We start from the raw sequence: 20,786 nt of genomic DNA, 5'->3' as shown, positions 1-20,786 counted from the left end.
TATTATATCACAATAATATTACTGAAATTAATTTCAAAACTGAATAAATATAAATTTACAAACATGTACACAAGTAAATGTATAGATTTCTGCATGCTAAGATTCCATGTCGGCCTACACACAGTGTACATAATATGAATGCTAGTTCTATATTTACAATTCTTTTCCTCATGTAAATACTAGCAACTATACTAACTGGCTAATTGACTTGTTACTAAACCGATGTGGTAACCTGATATGAATAATTACTTTCTTAGGTAGGTGGATACTGTAAAATGAAGTGCATCCGTGTAATAATAATAATAATAATAATAATACTTTCTGTTTTTTTTAAGATTATTTATTAGAAAATGAGCCTAAATCCAAAACAACAAGGTCTAAAGTCTTGCTTAAAAAACTGAGCTAAGCTGTAGTGATATTTCAGAAGTGAGGGTATTGATGGCTTGGACAGACAAACAAAGGCCACGTTTTCCCCTCATAATGGCTCTATGCCGCTGTATATTTATTTTCATGCAAGTGGAGGAGGTTGTTTAATTGCTCTTATATAATGGCTGAAATTGGATCTACACACGCCATGATGAGGTTTTACTGTGGCACATTACAGGGCTGTTAGTGTTTTACTTTAAAACATGTTCATCACAAAGCAAACACTGTGGATAGGTCAAAAACACGCTTATCTTCTACATGCAGTATAATAAAATGATCACATATAGATGTCAAAAGATTGGGATGATAAAGGTTGGGTTGGTCAAGATAATATCAGTGTGGATTGTTGAGCGTCAGATCAAAGGTGCGCAAATGTGTAGCTGATGTTTTAATAATTCGATGTTCTTCAGGAATTAAGGAGAAACTGAGTCATTTCGAGTACCTGAACATTAAGGCGATCTGGATCAGTCCTTTCTACAAGTCTCCTATGAGGGACTTTGGATACGATGTGGAGGATTTCAGAGACGTTGACCCTCTTTTTGGAACAATGGAAGACTTTGATGACCTCTTGACTAGCATGCATGATAAAGGTGAATACGCATTAATGTACATAATGATAAATAGCTATGTTTCCATCCAAAGATGTGCAAAACTGGAATATTGCATAAAACGTTTGCGAATAAAGCACTGTTTTCATCCAAAGAGTCAAAGAGAACAAAACTGTCACTTCCTGATTAACTGTCACCAAGTATCAAAAATAGCTTTAGTTTAAACTTTATTGTCCGTTCTGCTTGACACAGAAAGGAAATCTGTGTTTAACACTGGATTTAAGACAACAATTACAAACATACAACATCCACACATTAACAACACTCATCAAGACATCAACATGAGGTTAAAAGTATACAAATAAATTAGCCCCACAAACTACTGCAGATCATTCTTGGCAACCACCACATTCACTTCAAACGATTATTCGATTTAAAGCAACAATTGGGATGCCTTTTTATAAGCATGACTTTTTCTAAGCATTTCTTTGTGCTTTAGGAATTCTAAACCTGCGTCCTAATGGTAACAATTCAAATGCTGAGTGAAGGGGATGTGTAGTATCTTTAAAAACAACCCAGGCTCATTCTGAAAACGTAGTCCAGCGGACGTTTCTGGAGGCCGCGAAATACGTCCCGGGAGGTACGTATTTGTGCAGTATTTGTTTTCGCGAATCCGCGAGAGTCCGCTGTGCGCGCTTTTTCGTTTCTCGAACTCTCGTGAGTGTCGTTGGCGCCTGCGCTGTTCTCGTGTCAACCCACCAGAGGCCGCTGTCTGACTGACCGAATCATTGACTGCGCAACCGGCCAATCGGCTGACCCACCCTCCTTCTTCCCTGAACCCAACCAGTTTTACCAATTGACCCGCCCGCCGGCCCGCTCACTTCCCTAAACCCGACCAACAATTTAGAAAAGCAGTCTAGAAAAAGAAAGCCCTCGTCTGTTTTTTTTTTTGTTTTTTTTACCACATTTTCGGATTTCACCGCGTTCTCACCCTGTTATGATCTCGTTCGCTTTATTTTTTGGATTCTGTTTTTGTCTTACCTGGTTTCTGGAACCACTCTTCCCCGGACTCAAACCCGGACGCCTTTGTCAACTCCTCCTCTCTGCATCTGAAGCCCATCAGCGCACACGATGAGCTGACCGGACAAACTGACTGCAGCGGGAAAGCCCTCCACATGGAGGTAAGCGGTCAGCCGGCAAGCGCGAAAGGGAACGGCGTCACACAGCCCCGTAGCATTCGCTTAAAAAAATGAAATGCAGCCATCAAACTTCCCGGACGTATTTCGCGGCCTCCAGAAACGTCCGCTGGACTACGTTTTCAGAATGAGCCTGGGTTGTTTAAAAATCACAACTGCTGTTTTTTCCGTAAAGGAGTCAAATAAAATCTACAATGAATGTTGTTTGTTACCAGTTATCTTATTTGCCTGATTAATAATTTGCAATAATTTCTTCTTCTGTTTAAGTGTTGTAAAGATAAATATTTTACATTTACATTTAGTCATTTAGCAGACGCTTTTATCTAAAGCGACTGACAAATGAGGACAAGGAAGCAATTTACACAACTATAAGAGCAACAATGAATAAGTGCTGTAGGCAAGTTTCAGGTATGTAAAGTGTAAGAAGCAAAACCATTAGTAATCTTTTTTTTTTTTTTTTTTTTTTGTAGTACAGTTAGCGGTGGAGCCAGAGAGGGAATAGCAGATTAGGAAGGAAAGTGGAGACTAAATAGTTGAGTTTTTAGTCGTTTCTTGAAAACAGCGAGTGACTCTGCCATTCCAATGCAGTTAGGGAGTTCATTCCAACCAAACTGGGCAGATTGAATGTGAGAGTTCAGGAAAGTGATTTCTTTCCCTCTTTGGGATGGAACCACGAGGGGACGTTCATTCACAGAACTAAAGTTTCTGGAGGGCACATAAATCTGCAGAAGTGAGAGCAGATAAGGAGCAAAGCCAGAAGTGGCTATGTAAGCAAACATCAGAGCTTTGAATTTCATGCGAGCAGCAACTAGCAGCCAGTGCAAACGGATGAGTAGCGGAGTGTTTTTATTTGTGTTGTAAAAATAAAGATTTTATTTGCTGGATAGTAAGGGTGTAACGGATTGTGTATAGGTGCACAATTAAAAGATTGGGATCTCAATTCAAACACCCACACAACATAAATTATAAAAAATAATGATCTGCATGTGTCTATTAGTCCTTCCATGTGCTGCGTTCAAATCTGCATTTGATCGAGAGAGATTTAATTTGTAAAATTTTCAGGTAGTTACAAAGTTACAAACAATCAAATAACACAGAGGTACAGGGATAGCAGTTAATTAATAAAACATAACACAGATAAAAGATTAAAATTAAAGCTAAAGATTCAAATCACAGTTTAATTCAACTTGACGCTGTTGAAAGTTGTAGCAATTACATTGTTTATCCAATAGGTGGCGACAAACAACTATCAAAAAATTGTCACTGAATAGTTTGTCAAAATGATGCATCTAGATATAAAACATGAAGTTTTAGCAGTGAATTATTCAATCGTTAATTGGAAATGAGACTGTTGTGCAAGATTATAATGTTAGATTGTTGTCTGAGCTTCTTTATCTTCAGGCAGCATTGATAACCGTCGTTCGAGTATAACCCTTTGTTTTAAGGTGGTCACAAAATATTTAAAAAATCTCTGTTTTCCAGTTGCATTTGATTTTTTTCCTCTGCCCATAAATATTATTACAGCTTCGTTTCTTCCGATGTCCAAATTAAACCCCTTTCGAGATGCGTCAACCGAATTATACATTTTAAACAGAACCATACCAGAGTTCGCACAAACCGTACCTACCCCAGACCATCTCTTTCAGGCAGACTCGTGTACGGTTCACGATTCATGGGTGCACACCCAAACTCAGAAGACACGTTCACACTAGCTAAACGCACTGTATATGATGTCAAACGAACCCGGGTGCGAACAAAAAGTGCTAATGTTAATGCTAATGTTAAGTCATGTTTACCTTTTTTATTCAGCTGGTTATTTCTTTAATTTTATTTTTAGTTAAGTGACAGATTTTAAGTTCTGTTTGTTAAAACCAAAAGTTTCTTGCATTACTGTTTTTGTAATAAATTACATCTGTCTCCTTTTTTTTATTTGCTGATCTGAAAAATGGTCCGATCCGTGACTCAAAAAACAGTGTGATCCGATCTATGAGATTTAGGATCTGTTACACCACTACTAGACAGAAGAAGCCACTGTGGGTATTTTTTTTCTATATAATCCGCTTGTTAAGTGTGACGTCACGCGAAGCGGCTTCCAGGTCCAAGCGCTCGACTCATGAAATGTAATAATAAACGTTTACAAAGCGATTTAATGCTGCCGAAAATCACGATTGCAGTATATATGTCCATGCCTAATATCCGATGGCCAGAAAGTGACACATTTTTTTATAAATTGTTAAATTTTTGGTATTTGTTATGCAGCAAGCCCAGAGATTGTTGTGTACACTACGATTTTATATAAAATTAACTTTAATGTGTGATAAGAATAAAACGTTATCATAAACGAATGATTTCTCCACTCAAATGAATGGCGGCTTGGACCCGGAAACAGTATACATACGTCACAAACACGTCACCACTTAACAAGCGCATAAACTACTTGCGGCAAAATGTAATAATGAACATTTACAAAGCGATTTAATGCTGTCGAAAATCACGATCGCAGTATATATGTCCATGCCTAATATCCGATGGCCAGAAAGTGACACATTTTTTTATGAATTGTTAAATTTTTGGTATTTGTTATGCAGCAAGCCCAGAGATTGTTGTGTACACTACGATTTTATATAAAATTAACTTTAATGTGTATTAGGAATAAAACGTAATCATTAACGAATGATTGCTCCACTCAAATGAATGGCGGCTTGGACCCGGAAACAGTATACACACGTCACAAACACGTCACCACTTAACAAGCGCATAAACTACTTGCGGCGAAATGTAATAATAAACATTTACAAAGCGATTTAATGCTGTCGAAAATCACGATCGCAGTATATATGTCCATGCCTAATATCCGATGGCCAGAAAGTGACACATTTTTTTATGAATTGTTAAATTTTTGGTATTTGTTATGCAGCAAGCCCAGAGATTGTTGTGTACACTACGATTTTATATAAAATTAACTTTAATGTGTATTAGGAATAAAACGTAATCATTAACGAATGATTGCTCCACTCAAATGAATGGCGGCTTGGACCCGGAAACAGTATTACATACGTCACAAACACGTCACCACTTAACAAGTGGATAAACTAGTTGCGGCTCAGATGAAGGCGGCGAAATCTATTGAATGCACTGAGGGTTTTGAAGTGTCGAGACTACTCTTTGGGAGAGTTCTGGGGGGTTATTATACCAAACCACTTTGACATAGTACTTTGGCTAAGGGATTTTAGAATGACCAAATCAATATTTGACCAGTCTGGTGGTTTGTCCATTATTGGCATCTTGTCCTGCCAATATTTGTTAATTCATGATCTGAAAACGAAGTCACAGGACTTCTGATGCGCATGCTGGAGTTTAATCTGTAAATGTGTTTCCATCTTAGTAGATCAGTGGTTGTACGCCTGCTTTTTTGAGAGGGGTCTGGATGCAGACTTGATGCAAGTCAATCTGACCTGTGTCCAGTGCTTTTTAATATGCTCATCTAACCCCACCCTTCACAGTGATGTCACTAGCTCCACTGAGTGCATTATTTCTGACATTGCATCACTGAGATTTGCAGTCTCAGCTTGCATCATCAAGGCTGCATACAGATAATATTGTTGTTTTTTTTGCGGACTATCAAAATGCATGTGCATCTTGGCATTTCCATCAAGCATTTATTATGTGCCATTCCAAAATCTGCATGAACAGATGGATGGAAAAACAGCTAATATTTCAATCAACTGTTTTGCCAACCAGTAACTAACAACAAACTTCTCCAGTCATCATTTGTTTGCTGTGTTATGGCTATAGTTTGAATTTTAGCATGTTATGAGCTTCATGAATAGCATGATTGTTAATCATTAATGTTCCAAGCTTATTACAGTGTTATAAACCTGTTATTGTAATGTCATGACACTATAAAACACTCTGCTTGATATGCTCTGCTTTTTTGACCCAGGTTTGAAGCTGATCATGGACTACATCCCGAACCACACCAGTGACAAACACGTCTGGTTTCAGCTTAGCCGTAATTACACAGAGCCCTACACAGACTATTACATCTGGGTTAACTGCACAGCAGATAAACATCCAAACAACTGGGTATGAATGTCCATTCACACACTGCAAACAAATCAGTGAATAGTGACACGTTCTGTACTGTTATCTACATGCATATTGAATTCTGTACAGGGTATCTGCAGATTTCTATTAGAGTATAATAGAGTTATATTTAGGATTTTTTAAAGATATTTTGTATACCAGACTGGGGTGCTTTTCCCTAAACAATGACGTAACTCGTGGCTGAACTGTCATAATACGATGCATCAATTGGGAAAAAAAAAACGATGTAGTGACGAGTGTTTCCCAAAACTCCTAGTTTCTCTGTCGCAGATCCGTCGCTTGAACCACATTAGTTATGACATAAAACATTCATAATGATGCTCCAAATGAGGTGGAGTAACAACTTCTTTAGAGAAGAACCCCATCATTTATTTGTGCAAATTATATTGTTTTACACGTACACAAAAATCTAAATTAGTTTTGGTCAAAACATGCACTCGCTTTCCATATTAATTGAATGTAAATGGCAGATGTAGGGCCTAAGTTTCCTTCACAAATATTATTGAGAACATTACATATTCTATTTTAAAACATAAAATCACTTACAAAAGCTGACACGTATTCTAATATCAAATATAAATTGTATAACTAAATAAATAATGAGGCTATGTGTTAAAGAAATTAAATTTAAAATTTATTATTTATTAGGAAATGAAGAAAATCCTCCTTTAATAATGATAATAAAAATATTAATGATGATGAGGATGATTATTATATATTAGGATATTGTTTATTTAGTTTTTGTAAAGTCTACTTTCACAATTTGAAACTGCAGAAATGTTCTAACCCACAGGTCATATACCAACACAATCTCACGGCAATTCGTAACTTTTTCAATTAGTGGCTAATTCGTATGAATTTGTACGATCTAATTCGTACAATTTAGTACGATTTGCTTATCCCCCAATGACGGTTGGGGTTAGGGGTGGGGTCAGGTGCCACGCCTCCTTTTTAAAATCGTACCATTTCGTATGACTAAACTCGTACGAATTCGTACGAATTAGCCACTAAATTGGCAATACGTAAAATACTTACGTTTTCTCGTGAGATCAGGCTGCATATACAGTACAGATACTTAATAAATAACCTACTATAAATTAAAAGCATTAGCGTCTGCTATGTTTTATGTTTTCACAAGCAATGGAGACGTAACATAAATTCCGCTTTTAAATAATAGGTCACCTATAGCATTCGTCATTAGCCATGGCTCTGTTCAAAATGATGCCAATGTTTTCAAAGTGCACTGCGAAGGGCGCGCAATAGTAGACATGACGATCGCTAAATCTGAACTGTACAAATACTTTGTAAGCAAACTAAACTTAAGAGAGATGACCTTAATTCATAAATTTTCTTGTCGGCTTAGTCCCTTTATTAATCCGGGGTCGCCACAGTGGAATGAACCGCCAACTTATCCAGCACATTTTTGCGCAGCGGATGCCTTTCCATCCACAACCCATCTCTGGGAAACATCCACACACACACTTATTCACACACAATCTCATACGCTATGGACAATTTAGCCTACTCAATTCACCTGTACCACATGTCTTTGGACTGTGGGGGAAACCGGAGCACCCGGAGGAAACCCGAGCGAACGCACGGATAACATGCAAACTCCACACAAAAACGCCAAATGAGCAGAGGCTCGAACCAGCGACCCAGTGACCTTCTTGCTGTGAGGAGACAGCACTACCTACTGCACCACTGCTTCGCCGTAGATGAACTTAATGTTTTTTTTTATAATTTCAAGTTTGAATGTTGGAGTGTTCAAAACGAATAAAGCCTAGTGTGGATAACTAGGAATTGAACACAGCCAATTTCTAACTACAGCTCCAGAGGTGTAGTTGCAAGTGTACAAGTTTGCGATGCAGTTTGTGTATGTTCGTTGGAACGATGGATATGGGAAATGCCAAATCAACGAATTATGCTTGTAGCAACAGAGTTTGCGACGCTAGTTGGCTAACAATGGTTTTCGGAAACGCACCCCAGAATGAAATTTAAAACTAATTAAGACCTTATTTTTATACTATGGAGTTTAAGACTTAAGGATTCTCGGACACCCTGTTATGGTTCAACATCAGTGCCATTTCAAAATGTTTGTCCACCAAGTTAATAAATGATCCGACACTCTATGTTCCGCACATTTTGTTACAGTTATTAAGTTCATTAAACTGATGACCAACATGCAACGAATAGCTCTTAGTTGACAAGTCTCACATTGTTTGATTTGTCAGGTGAGTGTTTTCGGGAATTCCACGTGGGAGTATGATGAAGTACGGCAGCAGTGCTATTTCCATCAGTTCCTCAAGGAACAGCCAGATCTGAACTATCGTAACCCCCTGGTCTTACAGGAGATGACGGTAAGACTTGGCTAAAGAAAGTGTGCAAGCAACATTATGGCTATTAACCATGTCTTTTGGGGTTAAAAATATCAGGTGCCAGAGTGTTGTTTGGTGTTTAGTCAATCATTGAACACTTAGAGCACTGGTAATTCTGTGGTTGATGTGCGAGACCAACCTACTCTGAAGTAGTAGATCATTTTGTTCTTTCAAAATAATTCCCAGTTCCTGTGGTGTGATCACGTCGGAAGCAGGTAATTCTATCAGTATAGGAACTATGCAATTGATCCTATTATAGAGACTTTTATACTGTTCTTACATTAATACAGTATGACGGATAAAAAGAATTGGTTTTCATAAAAACAAGATGTTACTTGGAGCACTGAAGATGAACATGACTACACTCGTAAAAATAAAGGTTCCAAAAGTGTGGGTTTTGCAATGATGCCACAGAAGAACGATTTTAGATTCCACCAAGAAAGTTAATCTTTCCTGAAATGACACGTTGTATCCAAAATGTCACGTTGTCAAGAAGTATAAAAAGTAGATAACAGAGTAGATAAGTCACTTATAAACCAAGCAACGCTGAGAGAGATCTGAGTGGGAAAATTTGTCACATTCAATCTCCCAATTGATCAAATTCCTATTGAAATGACACACTAAAGTTTATATTGCAATCTAATGTGTACAAACCTGTACTTTTGGAGCCACATTTTCAACAATTAACTTTTAGGCCCTGTTTACCCTTTGTATTAAAATGCATTTTGTCAATCTGATCACAACTGAACTTGACCACTTGCAGAGGCAGTTGAAAATGAATGGTGGTATAACTGCTCAGGTGGTTGAAGGTGTTTAAACAGCCACAAAATGGCTGACCTTGTTTCTGAATGTACGTCTTGTCCAAGAGGGCTTTAGACCACATGGGAATGAAGTCATCACCAATATAAATACTACATAATTTCTAAAAAAAAAACTGTTACATAAAGAGATCTACTAAGTTTTTGACTGGTTAAAGTGTCCTGTTCTGCATTTGGTAAAAGAGTAACCCCTGGGTGACTAAAAGTTATGCATTTGCAGAAAGTTAGAGAGGATTCAACATTTTCATTTGTTGAATCCTTTTTTTTTTATGTTGAAATCCTTTGTTAGTGAGAAAACAAAAACAAAAAAACTATAGATGAGATGCAATACCATCTGCTTTTACAAGTTCAGTGTGTAAAAACATATGCTGGATAAGTTGGCGGTTGATTCCGCTGTGGCTACCCCAGATTAATACAGGGACTAACCCTAAAGAAAATGAATGAATGAATTTAAATGAATAATATCAACAGCAAAATTATATTGGGGTGGCCACAGGGGTGACAGGAGTTTAGATATGGAGCCACCTCTTGGGGGCATCCCTGGCCCTGCCATCCTGTGAAGAAACTCATATCAGCCACTTTTTTAATTCAATTCAATTCATCTTTACTTCTATAGCACTTTTACAATGTAGATTGTGTCAAAGCAGCTTAACAGAGAAATTCTAGTAAATGTAAACTGTGTCAATCCAGTTTTCAGAGTTGAAGTTCAGTTCAGTATGATTTAGATTTCACTGCTAAAATTCCCAACACTGAAGAGCAAATCTATCGATGCGTATCCACTTGTATCCGAGATCTTGTTCTTTTGGCCATGACACAAAGCACATGACTATAGTCGAGAGCCCTAAAATATGAGCTAAAAAGGCTATGTTGCGTCGCAGTGACCAGCACTGCTCAGTGTGCTAGTTTCACTCTCCATGCAGCTATAGTCATTGCACAATGTGAAGTGGCTTTCATACCAGATGTGGAAAGCTCTGCGCTATGAAACCCATTCATTTAATAGAAACATTCAATGGCTGGTTTGTTGTGACACTAATCAAAACACGAGAGCAGCAGAGCATGAACACTGCGTTCAAAGTTCAGAGTAGCTCAATATTGTATAGTGAATTGTATAGTATACTGTATAGTGTTGGAAGTATGCAGTTTCGGATGCAGCCTCTGTGTTTGTTCCGTTCATAAACCCATATACTTTTCTATGCATGAACCACACACGGTCCAGAAAAGCAAAGTAACGTGTTGCCACCGACAGGACATTTTTTGTTTCTGAATGTGTTTGTGAAAATGACACCTCTTGACTCGTTCACTGTTAATAAAATGTGATTATTTTATTGGCTTGTGGTTTTTGAAATTAGTCAAATTTAAGTCTTGCAAAAATATATTATCGAATAAAATAATGAATAATTATTACAAACCATTTTTGTTTAGGTTTTCGGTCAAGTGCATGCAGAATATTCTGTTTCTGCCCAAAATTTCTGTGCCTCCCTAACTAAAACCCATCTTAATTCCAGGTGTAAACTCCTGCCAAAATGATGTTCAATCTCTTAAATAACATGTAGCAGGAATATTAGCCTTGAAGCTCCTTAACAAAAAGGCCCTTCATGCAGATCTGCGATTCACCATAGCATATCGTGTTTCACCACAAACAGGGACCTCTTTGATCTTTGCTTCATGTCTGTGTAACAGGACATAATCCACTTCTGGCTGAAGAAAGGGGTGGACGGGTTTCGCATGGATGCTGTGAAGCACATGCTGGAGGCAACACATTTACGAGATGAACCTCAGGTTAACCCTGACCAAGATCCAGTAAGACAAACTATCATATATCCTCATAAAAACACAGCATTTACACACTGACATACTGAAACACCTGATTGACAAAAGCATTTTTGAACTCATTGTTTTTCATTGTTCTCACTGTGCCATTTAGGGATTACTAGTGCATATTTCTCTGGATTTACTGGCAAGTCATTACGATTATCCTAATTCTAGATGATTTCAAAGTCAGTGTAGATTTAGCGAAGGCAGTTGAAAGACTGTGTTCTTTAGGCCATTAGGTTCTTTATTGACAGTCTTATATTGTCTTTTTGTGCTTGTTAGCACTAACTAACCTAAGAATTTTATAGAATAATAATAATATTAATATATTTTATTAAAAAGATGCCTTTCTGGCAATAAAACAACAAGAAAAATATTATATAAGTATTAGCAACAGGCGAGGCAGTGGTGCAGTAGGTAGTGCTGTCCCCTCACAGCAAGAAGGTCGCTGGGTCGCTGGTTTGAACCTCAGCTCAGTTGGCGTTTCTGTGTGGAGTTTACATGTTCTCCCTGCCTTCGCGTGGGTTTCCTCCGGGTACTCCGGTTTCCCCCACAGTCCAAAGACATGTGGTACAGGTGAACTGGGTAGGCTAAATTGTCTGTAGTGTATGTGTGTGTGTGTGAATGTGTGTGTGGATGTTTCCCAGAGATGGGTTGCGGCTGGAGGGGCATCCGCTGCGTAAAAACTTGCTGGATAAGTTGGCGGTTCATTCCGCTGTGGCGACCCCGGATTAATAAAGGCACTAAGCCGACATGAAAATGAATGAATAATATTAGCAACAACAGTTCAGATACAATTAGGTTTTAAAAAAACCCTATATGCATTAATAAGGTCATAATTTGGTTTTGGGGGTCTCCAACAACAGTCTAATATGCATGCAAGTTCAAAAAACACTTTCATTGTCTTATAATATGCATTTATTTTTACCTAATTATCCCAACGACTCTCATATAATTTTTTCAGCGATTCATTTGTTCCCAAATCCCTCCTTAGAACGATGCTAATCTGCTAATGTGTTCAGCGCGAGACGGAGAGAAATGCTCACCACGACTTATCAACAATTTTGAAGTAGTCAGAGTGCAGAGTATATGTGTGAGCATACCTGCCAACACTCCCGTTTTTCCCGGGAGTCTCCCGTATTTCAGACCCATCTTCCGCCACCCTCCCGTTTTGCTATTTCTCCTGAAAACTCCCTTAATTTTAACTTTAATTTGAACTGTTTACTGTAAAATTCCTGTCAAGCTCTGCCAAAGTCCCATACATCAATAGTCTTTTCTGATCATTCCATTAACAAACGGCTGATGAATCCACATTGTAAGTGAGTAGATTTCAGAAGCACTTGTCAAAAAAATGACAGTAACACAGCACAAGGCTAGGGCTATAATGCTGAGGTATTTTTGCAAAAATAAACTTCAACCACTGACTCTTCACAGCCTCATCAGGGAAAATAACACTAACTTTCCCTCACACTTTAGAGCAGTGTCAATCTACAACAGTGTTAGTCTTCCTTTTTATATTATACAATGAATTGGCAGGGTTCAAGTTCCGTATAGACATCACGCCGGCACGGCTAAAGACATGCGCCGATTCAATTGAACCACTATATATTAAAGATGAATCAGATTTAAGCCTTAGCTGGATATTTCGTTTCACTTAGAGCTGTGTTACACACTGCATGGAAGGTCATTAAAAAAAAAAAAAAAAAAAACATAATAGGGGCTTTTTAAAAGCCATCTTAAATAAGTGAGTTTTGAGTATTGTTTTGCATAATGTAAGAGAGTCAATGTTTCTGATGGCATAGTGACTTTCAAAGCCGGGGGGCAAGACCAACACAAGTTGAATTTTCTCATTCAATTTTATAACAATTACCATTAAAAACTGGTTTCAACAAATTTTTATCCCTTATTTTGTAAGAATGCCATGAAATATTTATTAAATTAATACACCAGAGGAAGTGTCTGAGGCAAAAGCAGTTAGTGAGTGGTCTTTAAAAATGCGTACTTACTGTTGTTAGTAGATGGACATAATGCATTCAATTCTGTTATATTTTTCTTTATTTGTAATCTTATTCACTTTGTTTTAAATTGTTCTAAGTTGTAAGACTTTTCTTAAGAAAAGTTTAAATAGACTGCTGTTCATAAATGCTGTTCACAACAACTGTGTAAAAGGGATAAATATTTGTAAAAAAATAATGGTTTGTTAAAAACACCGAGTTTTTCTTTGTACATTGCTGGCTTCAAAATGATCTGAACATGAAAAATATTTGTAAAAAAAAATACTATATTTCTTAAACAGAAGCAAAGTAAATGTATTTTGAATGTCTTCAATCTCTCTCAAAGTTTCCTTCCATTTTTTTAGCATCTAATAAAATGCTGTTTTTAGTTTATTTTTTTATTTATAAATTCCAAATGCTCGATCACTTTTAAAAAGAAAACATTAAAAACACATCTTTTGAAAATGATATCTAACTTATTTCTTAAAGGGCACCTCTGTTAAGGCTCTTGTTGTTATGATTATACACGTGACTACCGGGACATGTTAATACGCGTCAATCAAATTGTCAATCAATTCAGTGGGTGGGGGGGGACCGCACTCTTACATCAGGCTGAGGTTGGTCTGAAAACTGCTCCAATTAGTCCACCGTTTTTTTGTCGTTTAACTGAAAAAAAAAGGACTGGGTGTGTTTATATCACCCCAATATGATGGTCTAAACACCATACTTACACATATGTCTGTCCAAACAGCTTGAAAAGTAGATTTTTAATCATAGGTGCCATTTAATAAAATTAAAGTAGTGATCCTTTAGAGTGTGCAGCGTGACTAAAATGTAATACATTCCTTCTCTGTTCAGTCGACAGTGGACACAGAGTTTGAGCTGTATCATGACTACACATACACACAAGCAGGACTCCATGAGATCCTGACAGACTGGAGGATACAGATGAACACATACAGTCGAGAGCCTGGCCGATACAGGTCTCCTCACTTCACCTATACTTCTACACTAAACGTCTCTGTGCTTCAGTCTTAATAATAACTGCCTTGTGTTTTTACCACTCAGGTTTATGGTGATGGAAAGTTACGACTATGAAGAAATCGATAAAACCATGAGGTACTACGGCACAAACTACGCCAAGGAAAGCGACTTCCCGTTTAACTTCTATCTACTGGACCTTCCTGATAACCTGTCTGGAAATTATGCCAAAAGCATAGTTGAACGGTGGATGTCGAACATGCCAAAAGGAAAATGGCCAAACTGGGTGGTGAGTGACCAGATGCTTGTCTGTTTATTAAGAATCACATTATTTTACATTAAAAGCTTCAGTGGGTAAAATTTACCCATGCATATGGCTGTTTTAATATAGTTAAAAATATACAATGTCACTGTATCATCTTCACAAAGTTATGTCTAGAGTTATTCATTTTAGTCATCAACTATGTTGTTGAGCCAACTGAAGAAACAACATTCACCCATGAAATCAATCATCCACCACAGGGCTCGCGAAATTACTAGCCCATCGAATTTGATTAAGAAGTATGTTGTGTGTTTAACATACACTACCTGACAAAAGGCAACAAATAATACCTTTACTTCTAGTTGATCATTTGGAAAAGTGGCAAAAGGTAGATTTTTTTTTTATGAATCGTCTGTTGAACTGCATCACAATCATCGCAAATGCTGCAGAAGACCTGTTGGAGCCCGCATGGACCCAAGATTCTCAGAGAAATCAGTCAAGTTTGGTGAAGGAAAAATCATGGTTTGGGGTTACCCCCAGTATGGGGCTTACAATAGATCAGCAGAGTCGATGACACTTAGCTTGAGGTAACAAGATATACAGTTGAAGTCAGAATTATTAGCCCCCTTTAGATTTTTTTTTCCCTTTTTTAAATGTTTCCCAAATAATGTTTAACAGAGCAAGGAAATTTTCATAGTATGTCTGATAATATTTTTTCTTCTGGAGAAAGTCTTATTTGTTTTATTTCGGCAAGAATAACAGCAGTTTGACATTTTTTTAAAAGCCATTTTTGGGACAAAATTATTAGCCTCTTTAAGCTAATTTTTTTTTTCGATAGTGTACAGAGCAAACCATTGTTATACAATAACTTGCCTAATTACCCTAACCTGCCTAGTTAACCTAATTAACCTTGTTAAGCCTTTAAATGTCACTTTAAGCTGTATAGAAGTGTCTTGAAAAATATCTAGTAAAATATTATTTACTGTCATTATGGCAAAGATAAAATAAATCAGTTATTAGAAATAGGTTTTTAAAACTATTATGCTTAGAAATGTGCTGAAACAATCTTCCCCCCCTTTTGGTGAAAAAAAAAATAAACAGGGGCGCTAATAATACAGGGGGCTAATAGTTCTGACTTCAACTGTAAGTGCTGCCTATTAGATTACAAACCAAAGGGGAGGACAAATTCTTCAGCAGGATAGCGCTCCTTCTCATACTTCAGCCTCTACATCAGGGATCACCAAACTTGTTCCTGGAGTACCGGTGTCCTGCAGATTTTAGCTCCAACCCTAATCAAACACACCTGACCTAGCTAATCAAGGTCTTACTAGGTATACTTGAAACAGCCAGGCAGGTGTGTTGAGGCAAGTTGGAGCTAAACCCTGCAGCGACAGGAGATTGGTGACCGCTGCTCTACATCAAAGTTCCTAAAAGGAAAAAATGTCAAAGTGCTTCAGGATTGGCCAGCCCAGTCACCAGACATGAACATTATTGAGCATGTCTGAGGTAAGATGGAGGAGGCATTGAAGATGAATCCAAAGAATATTGATGAAATCTGGGAGCTTTGTAAGATTGTGTATGTGTACTAAAACTCAAATGTAACTTTTTAATTATCAAATGGGGGAAAATTATTAAAAAAAAATGTATTTAATTTATTTTGTTTTAAACTATGATACCGCATCCTCCAACCCCCCTGCACCGTTTTAAAAATGATTTGAAATGTAAAATATAAAGTTGGCTGCACAATGGCACACATTCGCCTCGCAGCAAGAAGGCCGCTGGTTCGAGCCTCGGCTGGGTCAGTTGGCGTATCTTTGTGGAGTTTGCATGTTCTCCAGGTGCTCCGGTTTCCTGGTTTATAGGTGAATTGGGTAAGCTAAATTGTCCATAGTGTATGTGTGTGAATGAGTGTGTATTGATGCTTCCCAGTGATGTGTTGCAACTGGAAGGGCATCCGCTGCGTAGTATATGTGCTGGATAAGTAGGCGGTTCATTCCGCTGTGGCGACCCCAGATTAATAAAAGAATAAGCCCAAAAGAAAATGAATGAATGAAATACAAAGTTTCAAATTTTTCAAAGGCTGTATCTGTTTGTCATCTACAGGTAGGAAACCATGATAAGCCACGTATCGGTTCGAGTGCTGGTAAGGAATATGTGCGTGCTTTAAACATGCTGCTGCTGACACTGCCTGGAACTCCCACAACATACTATGGAGAAGAGATTGGCATGGTAGACGTCAACATATCTGTCATTCAGGATCCCGCTGGACAGTATGATCCAGTAAGTTAAAGTGTTTTGACTGCTTTTTTTATTATTAATAATAGTTAAATTAGTTACCAAAGCCATATTACAAAAATTTTATTTGTAATTTTTTACAAACATTTAAATAAACTCAATGGGGAAACATTATATATGTATAAGGAAATATTTATTTAAAAAAAAAAAACATACATATAGTTGAAGTCAGAATTATTAGCCCCCCCTGTTTAATTTTTCCCCAATTTCTGTTTAATGGAGAGAAGATTTCTTTAACACATTTCTAAACAAAATAGTTTAATAACTCATTTCTAATAACAGATTTATTTTATCTTTGCCATGATGAGACTAAATATTATTTTACTAGATATTTTTCAAGACACTTCTATACAGCTTAAAGTGACATTTAAAGGCTTAACTGGGTTAACAAGGTTAGTGTAATTAGGCAAGTAATTGTATAACGATGGTTTGTTTCTGTAGACTATCAAAAAATAATAAATGAATAAAAAATGCTTAAAAGGGCAAATAGTTTTGACCCTAAAATGGTGTTTAAAAATTAAAATCTGCATTTTTTCTAGCTGAATTCAAACAAATAAGACTTTCTCCAGAAGAAAAAATATTATCAGACATACTGTGAAAACTTCCTTCCTCAGTTAAACATAATTTAGGAAATATTTAGAAAAGAAAAAAAATTCAATGGGGGCTAATAATTCTGACTTCAACTGTACATACAGTGGGTACAGAAAGTATTCAGACCCCCTTAAATTTTTCACTTTGCTATATTGCAGCCATTAGCTAAAACCATTTCAGTTCATTTGTTTTCCTCATGAATGTACACACAAACCAGAATATTGACAAAAAAAGCACAACAAAGAATTGTTGACATTTTTTGATTCATTGAAAACGAAAAACTGAAATATCACATGGCCCTAAGTATTCAGACATTTTGCTCCGTTTTTAGTGCATGCACCCGTTTGATCTAATACAGCCATGAGCAGTTTTGGGAAAGATGAAACAAGTTTTTCACACCTGGATTTGGGGATCCTCTGCCATTCCTCCTTGCAGATCCTCTCCAGTTCTGTCAGGTTGGATGGTAAATGTTAGTGGACAGCCATTTTTAGGTCCAGAGATGCTTACTGGGTTTACATCAGGGCTCTGGCTGGGCCATACAATTTCATTCCCTCTGTATTTTTTTATTAGCCCTCCTGAATTATTAGTCCCCCTGTATATTATTCCTTCAATCTCTATTTTAGGCAAAGATTTCTAAAGCTAATAGTTTCAATTACTCCTTTCTAATAACTGATTTCTTTATCTTTGTCATGACGACTGTACATAAATTTTAATAGATATTTCTCAAGACTCTTGTAGTTGCCATGGAATACATTTTTACATTGTAGTTTGATTTAAAACAAAAATTAATAGAAATAATATGTCTGATTTGTGATTTCTCTTCAGGATTCTGTTTTAATAGAGCATTTATCACATTACTTAAAACTGAAACTCAGTGTTCGCTACAAGTAGTGATGCTACTAGCTTAACTACATTTCTCGGTAGCGTGGCGGTAGCGCCGCTACTTTCTAAATCAAATAGCTTTTTAGTAGCGAAGCTATTTTATTAGTCAAGTAGCACAGTAGCATCCACACAAGCTACATTTAACAATCGCGGATGAATAAGTGACGGCACCGACATTTACGGAGCTGTGAGGCCGTTGTCTAGGCGATGAAAGTAAATCCATATAATAGCGAGAACAACAATTTCTTCTTCTTCCTGTTTTACGATGGTTGACAGCAACGTTTTGGTGTGTTACTGCCCCCTCTGGTCGGTGACGTCGCCAACCAAATTAGGCTAACACGAGAAACTTGCTTGATGGCATAGATATATACATTAGATGTCGCCTACCCTGTTTTTGTCTATTGGAAGGAATGCGTCAATAGAGCCGCCATCTTGCTACAGGGTAGCGCTCCATTGAAATGAATGCGGGACCAAGGTACAGTGGATGACTGTGGCCATCCAAAGCCAGAGATATACACATATACACATATATCTATGATCGGGAGTTTTCCTGGCTGTTAGTATGCAAATTTTTTTTTATTACGAAAATTATCACTTTACATCACTTTTCTACATTGATGGATCAGTGATTGCAGTGGCATTCCTGACAAAAAGCTTGTGCTTGTGTGTATGGAAATGTACTATCCACTCTCCCTGTTAAATTTGATCTAATCCGTGTCCTGAAACACACCTCCTCTCCTGCTTTCACTTCTCATACTGATGGAGGGAGCGACTCGTTTGTGAATGAATCTCCGTTATGAACGACTCGTTCACTAGCCGACAATAATACAAGTTTCTGGCAGTGCAGCATCTCGTTGTCATATTTATTTTGCATTGTTTGCTTATTTTATTCAACAAAACTAGCATAAGCCGAGTATTTAGTGCAAGTTGGAGCTACTTTGACTTATAGTAAATGCAGTAAGTGACAATTATCATCAATAACGCTACTTTTTTAGCAGAGCAGCTAATAGCTTAGCTCACTACATTTTTCAAGTAGCTTGCCCAACACTGCCGAAACCAGTTTTTTAATCGCTTTTGGTTGATTTACTGCATTATCTTTGTCTTTTTCATTAATTAACATCCAGAGCAAGAGTCGAGACCCACAGCGAACACCAATGCAGTGGAATAATGAGCTCAATGCTGGTTTTAGCGAGAGTCTGAATGGCACATGGCTGGACATTGCTTCTGACTACAGAACGGTCAATGTGGAGGTACAGCATAGTCATTCACACCACTATATCAACAACAACAACAACATGTTGGAGAATCATCTCATTCAGACGTTTCTCCTCTTTAGGTTCAGCAGGACGATACAAGCTCCACCATTTCCCAGTATCGAGCTCTGAGTTTGCTCAGAAGTTCCAATGTGATTCTATCTCGAGGTTGGTTCTGCTACGTCTGGAACGATGTCAATGTGTTTGCTTATTTGCGTGAGCTGGACGGTCTCAATAAAGGCTTCCTGGTGGTTCTAAACTTCGGCAAGGAAACAACAACAGACCTGTCTTCAGTTAAAGAGTTACCAGATTCTCTTACACTCCATTTAAGTACAGAGTCAATAACCCAGACGGAGTTCCCTAAATCCAGAATCCCAACATCTCAAGGGCAGGGGTTGCTTCTGGAGTATTCCAGCAGTCAGAAGTTTCACCTCAACCATCAATCTCAGTGCTATGTGTCTGAGAAAGCCTGCTACCTGCCTGCACTAGATATCCTTTACCAGTGTTGAGGATTCCCACATAGCAAAATTTCTCTGGCCCACACAATCAACTTTTGCTTGGCCCACATGCCGCAGTGAATTATGGTACATGATTGGAGCAATTCTGGCTTCTATACAAGGGCCAACCAAGGACCATATCTGGGCCAAGTTTCAGCCAAGTTAATAACCCATAACTGGGCCAGATATGTTGGTGTCATCACTGCAATGAATTCGATAAACCCATGAAGCATTTTGCTTTAAGGCCACACTTTTTCTCAAAGTGACCAGATTGGTAGAATTTTTTCTTTACTTAAAAATAATTTTAATGGTCTTTTAAAAGTGGGTCAAGGTAGGCCAAACTTATGTGGCCCACATATAATTTTTTTTTACATCTGGGCCAAATACAACATTTGATATCTGGCCCAAGTCTTGTGTGCCACCTTAAAGGTGGTGCCACCTCTGTGAAACCTGGGCCATGTGTGGCCAACATGCTGTATGCCAGTGCCAGACGAATGCCTGCGGTGCCAACTTTATGCCAAATCTGGGCCAGAATTCTTTGCTACCTGGGTTATTTTTCCCAACCAGGCTGATTCAGTTCATCTATAAACATTTTCTCTTCTGGGTTTATCTTTCTATGCTATTCCTGTCCACATCAAAACCTCATTGGTAAAAATTGTGACTAAATGTTTCTTTTTTCTGAATAGCTTTGATAATGTCTCAATTTTGTTCAGTGTAATGTAATAAAATACATGTTTACTGATAAA

At 37.6% G+C, this 20,786-nt stretch overlaps 1 protein-coding gene across 4 annotated transcripts in view; it reads left to right on the top strand.

The window, feature by feature from the left end:
* The window catches only part of slc3a1 (solute carrier family 3 member 1), a 135,622-nt gene extending 114,836 nt beyond the window's left edge, over positions 1–20,786 (top strand). Inside the window, exons 2-12 of one of the 4 annotated variants that reach the window (XM_087279007.1) lie at positions 837–2,140; positions 3,442–4,484; positions 5,284–6,256; positions 8,512–8,637; positions 11,154–11,273; positions 14,138–14,262; positions 14,348–14,549; positions 16,626–16,802; positions 19,415–19,540; positions 19,627–19,898; positions 20,573–20,786. In XM_087279007.1, the coding sequence (XP_087135133.1) occupies positions 6,092–6,256; positions 8,512–8,637; positions 11,154–11,273; positions 14,138–14,262; positions 14,348–14,549; positions 16,626–16,802; positions 19,415–19,540; positions 19,627–19,898; positions 20,573–20,612 (1,353 nt within the window). In that variant the 5' untranslated portion in view covers positions 837–2,140; positions 3,442–4,484; positions 5,284–6,091 and the 3' untranslated portion in view covers positions 20,613–20,786. Of the gene's footprint in view, positions 1–836; positions 2,141–3,441; positions 4,485–5,283; positions 6,257–8,511; positions 8,638–10,597; positions 11,274–14,137; positions 14,263–14,347; positions 14,550–16,625; positions 16,803–19,414; positions 19,541–19,626 lie in introns of all 4 variants that reach the window. The other 3 variants (XM_087279006.1, XM_087279005.1, XM_087279008.1) reach the window with 3 other exon arrangements.

Source organism: Danio rerio, chromosome 13 (assembly GCF_052040795.2).
Source record: "Danio rerio strain M-AB ecotype USA chromosome 13, GRCz13ab, whole genome shotgun sequence".
Lineage (NCBI taxonomy): Eukaryota > Metazoa > Chordata > Actinopteri > Cypriniformes > Danionidae > Danio > Danio rerio.
Note: the sequence above shows the minus strand (reverse complement) of the source record. Positions and strands in the feature narration are given on the sequence as shown.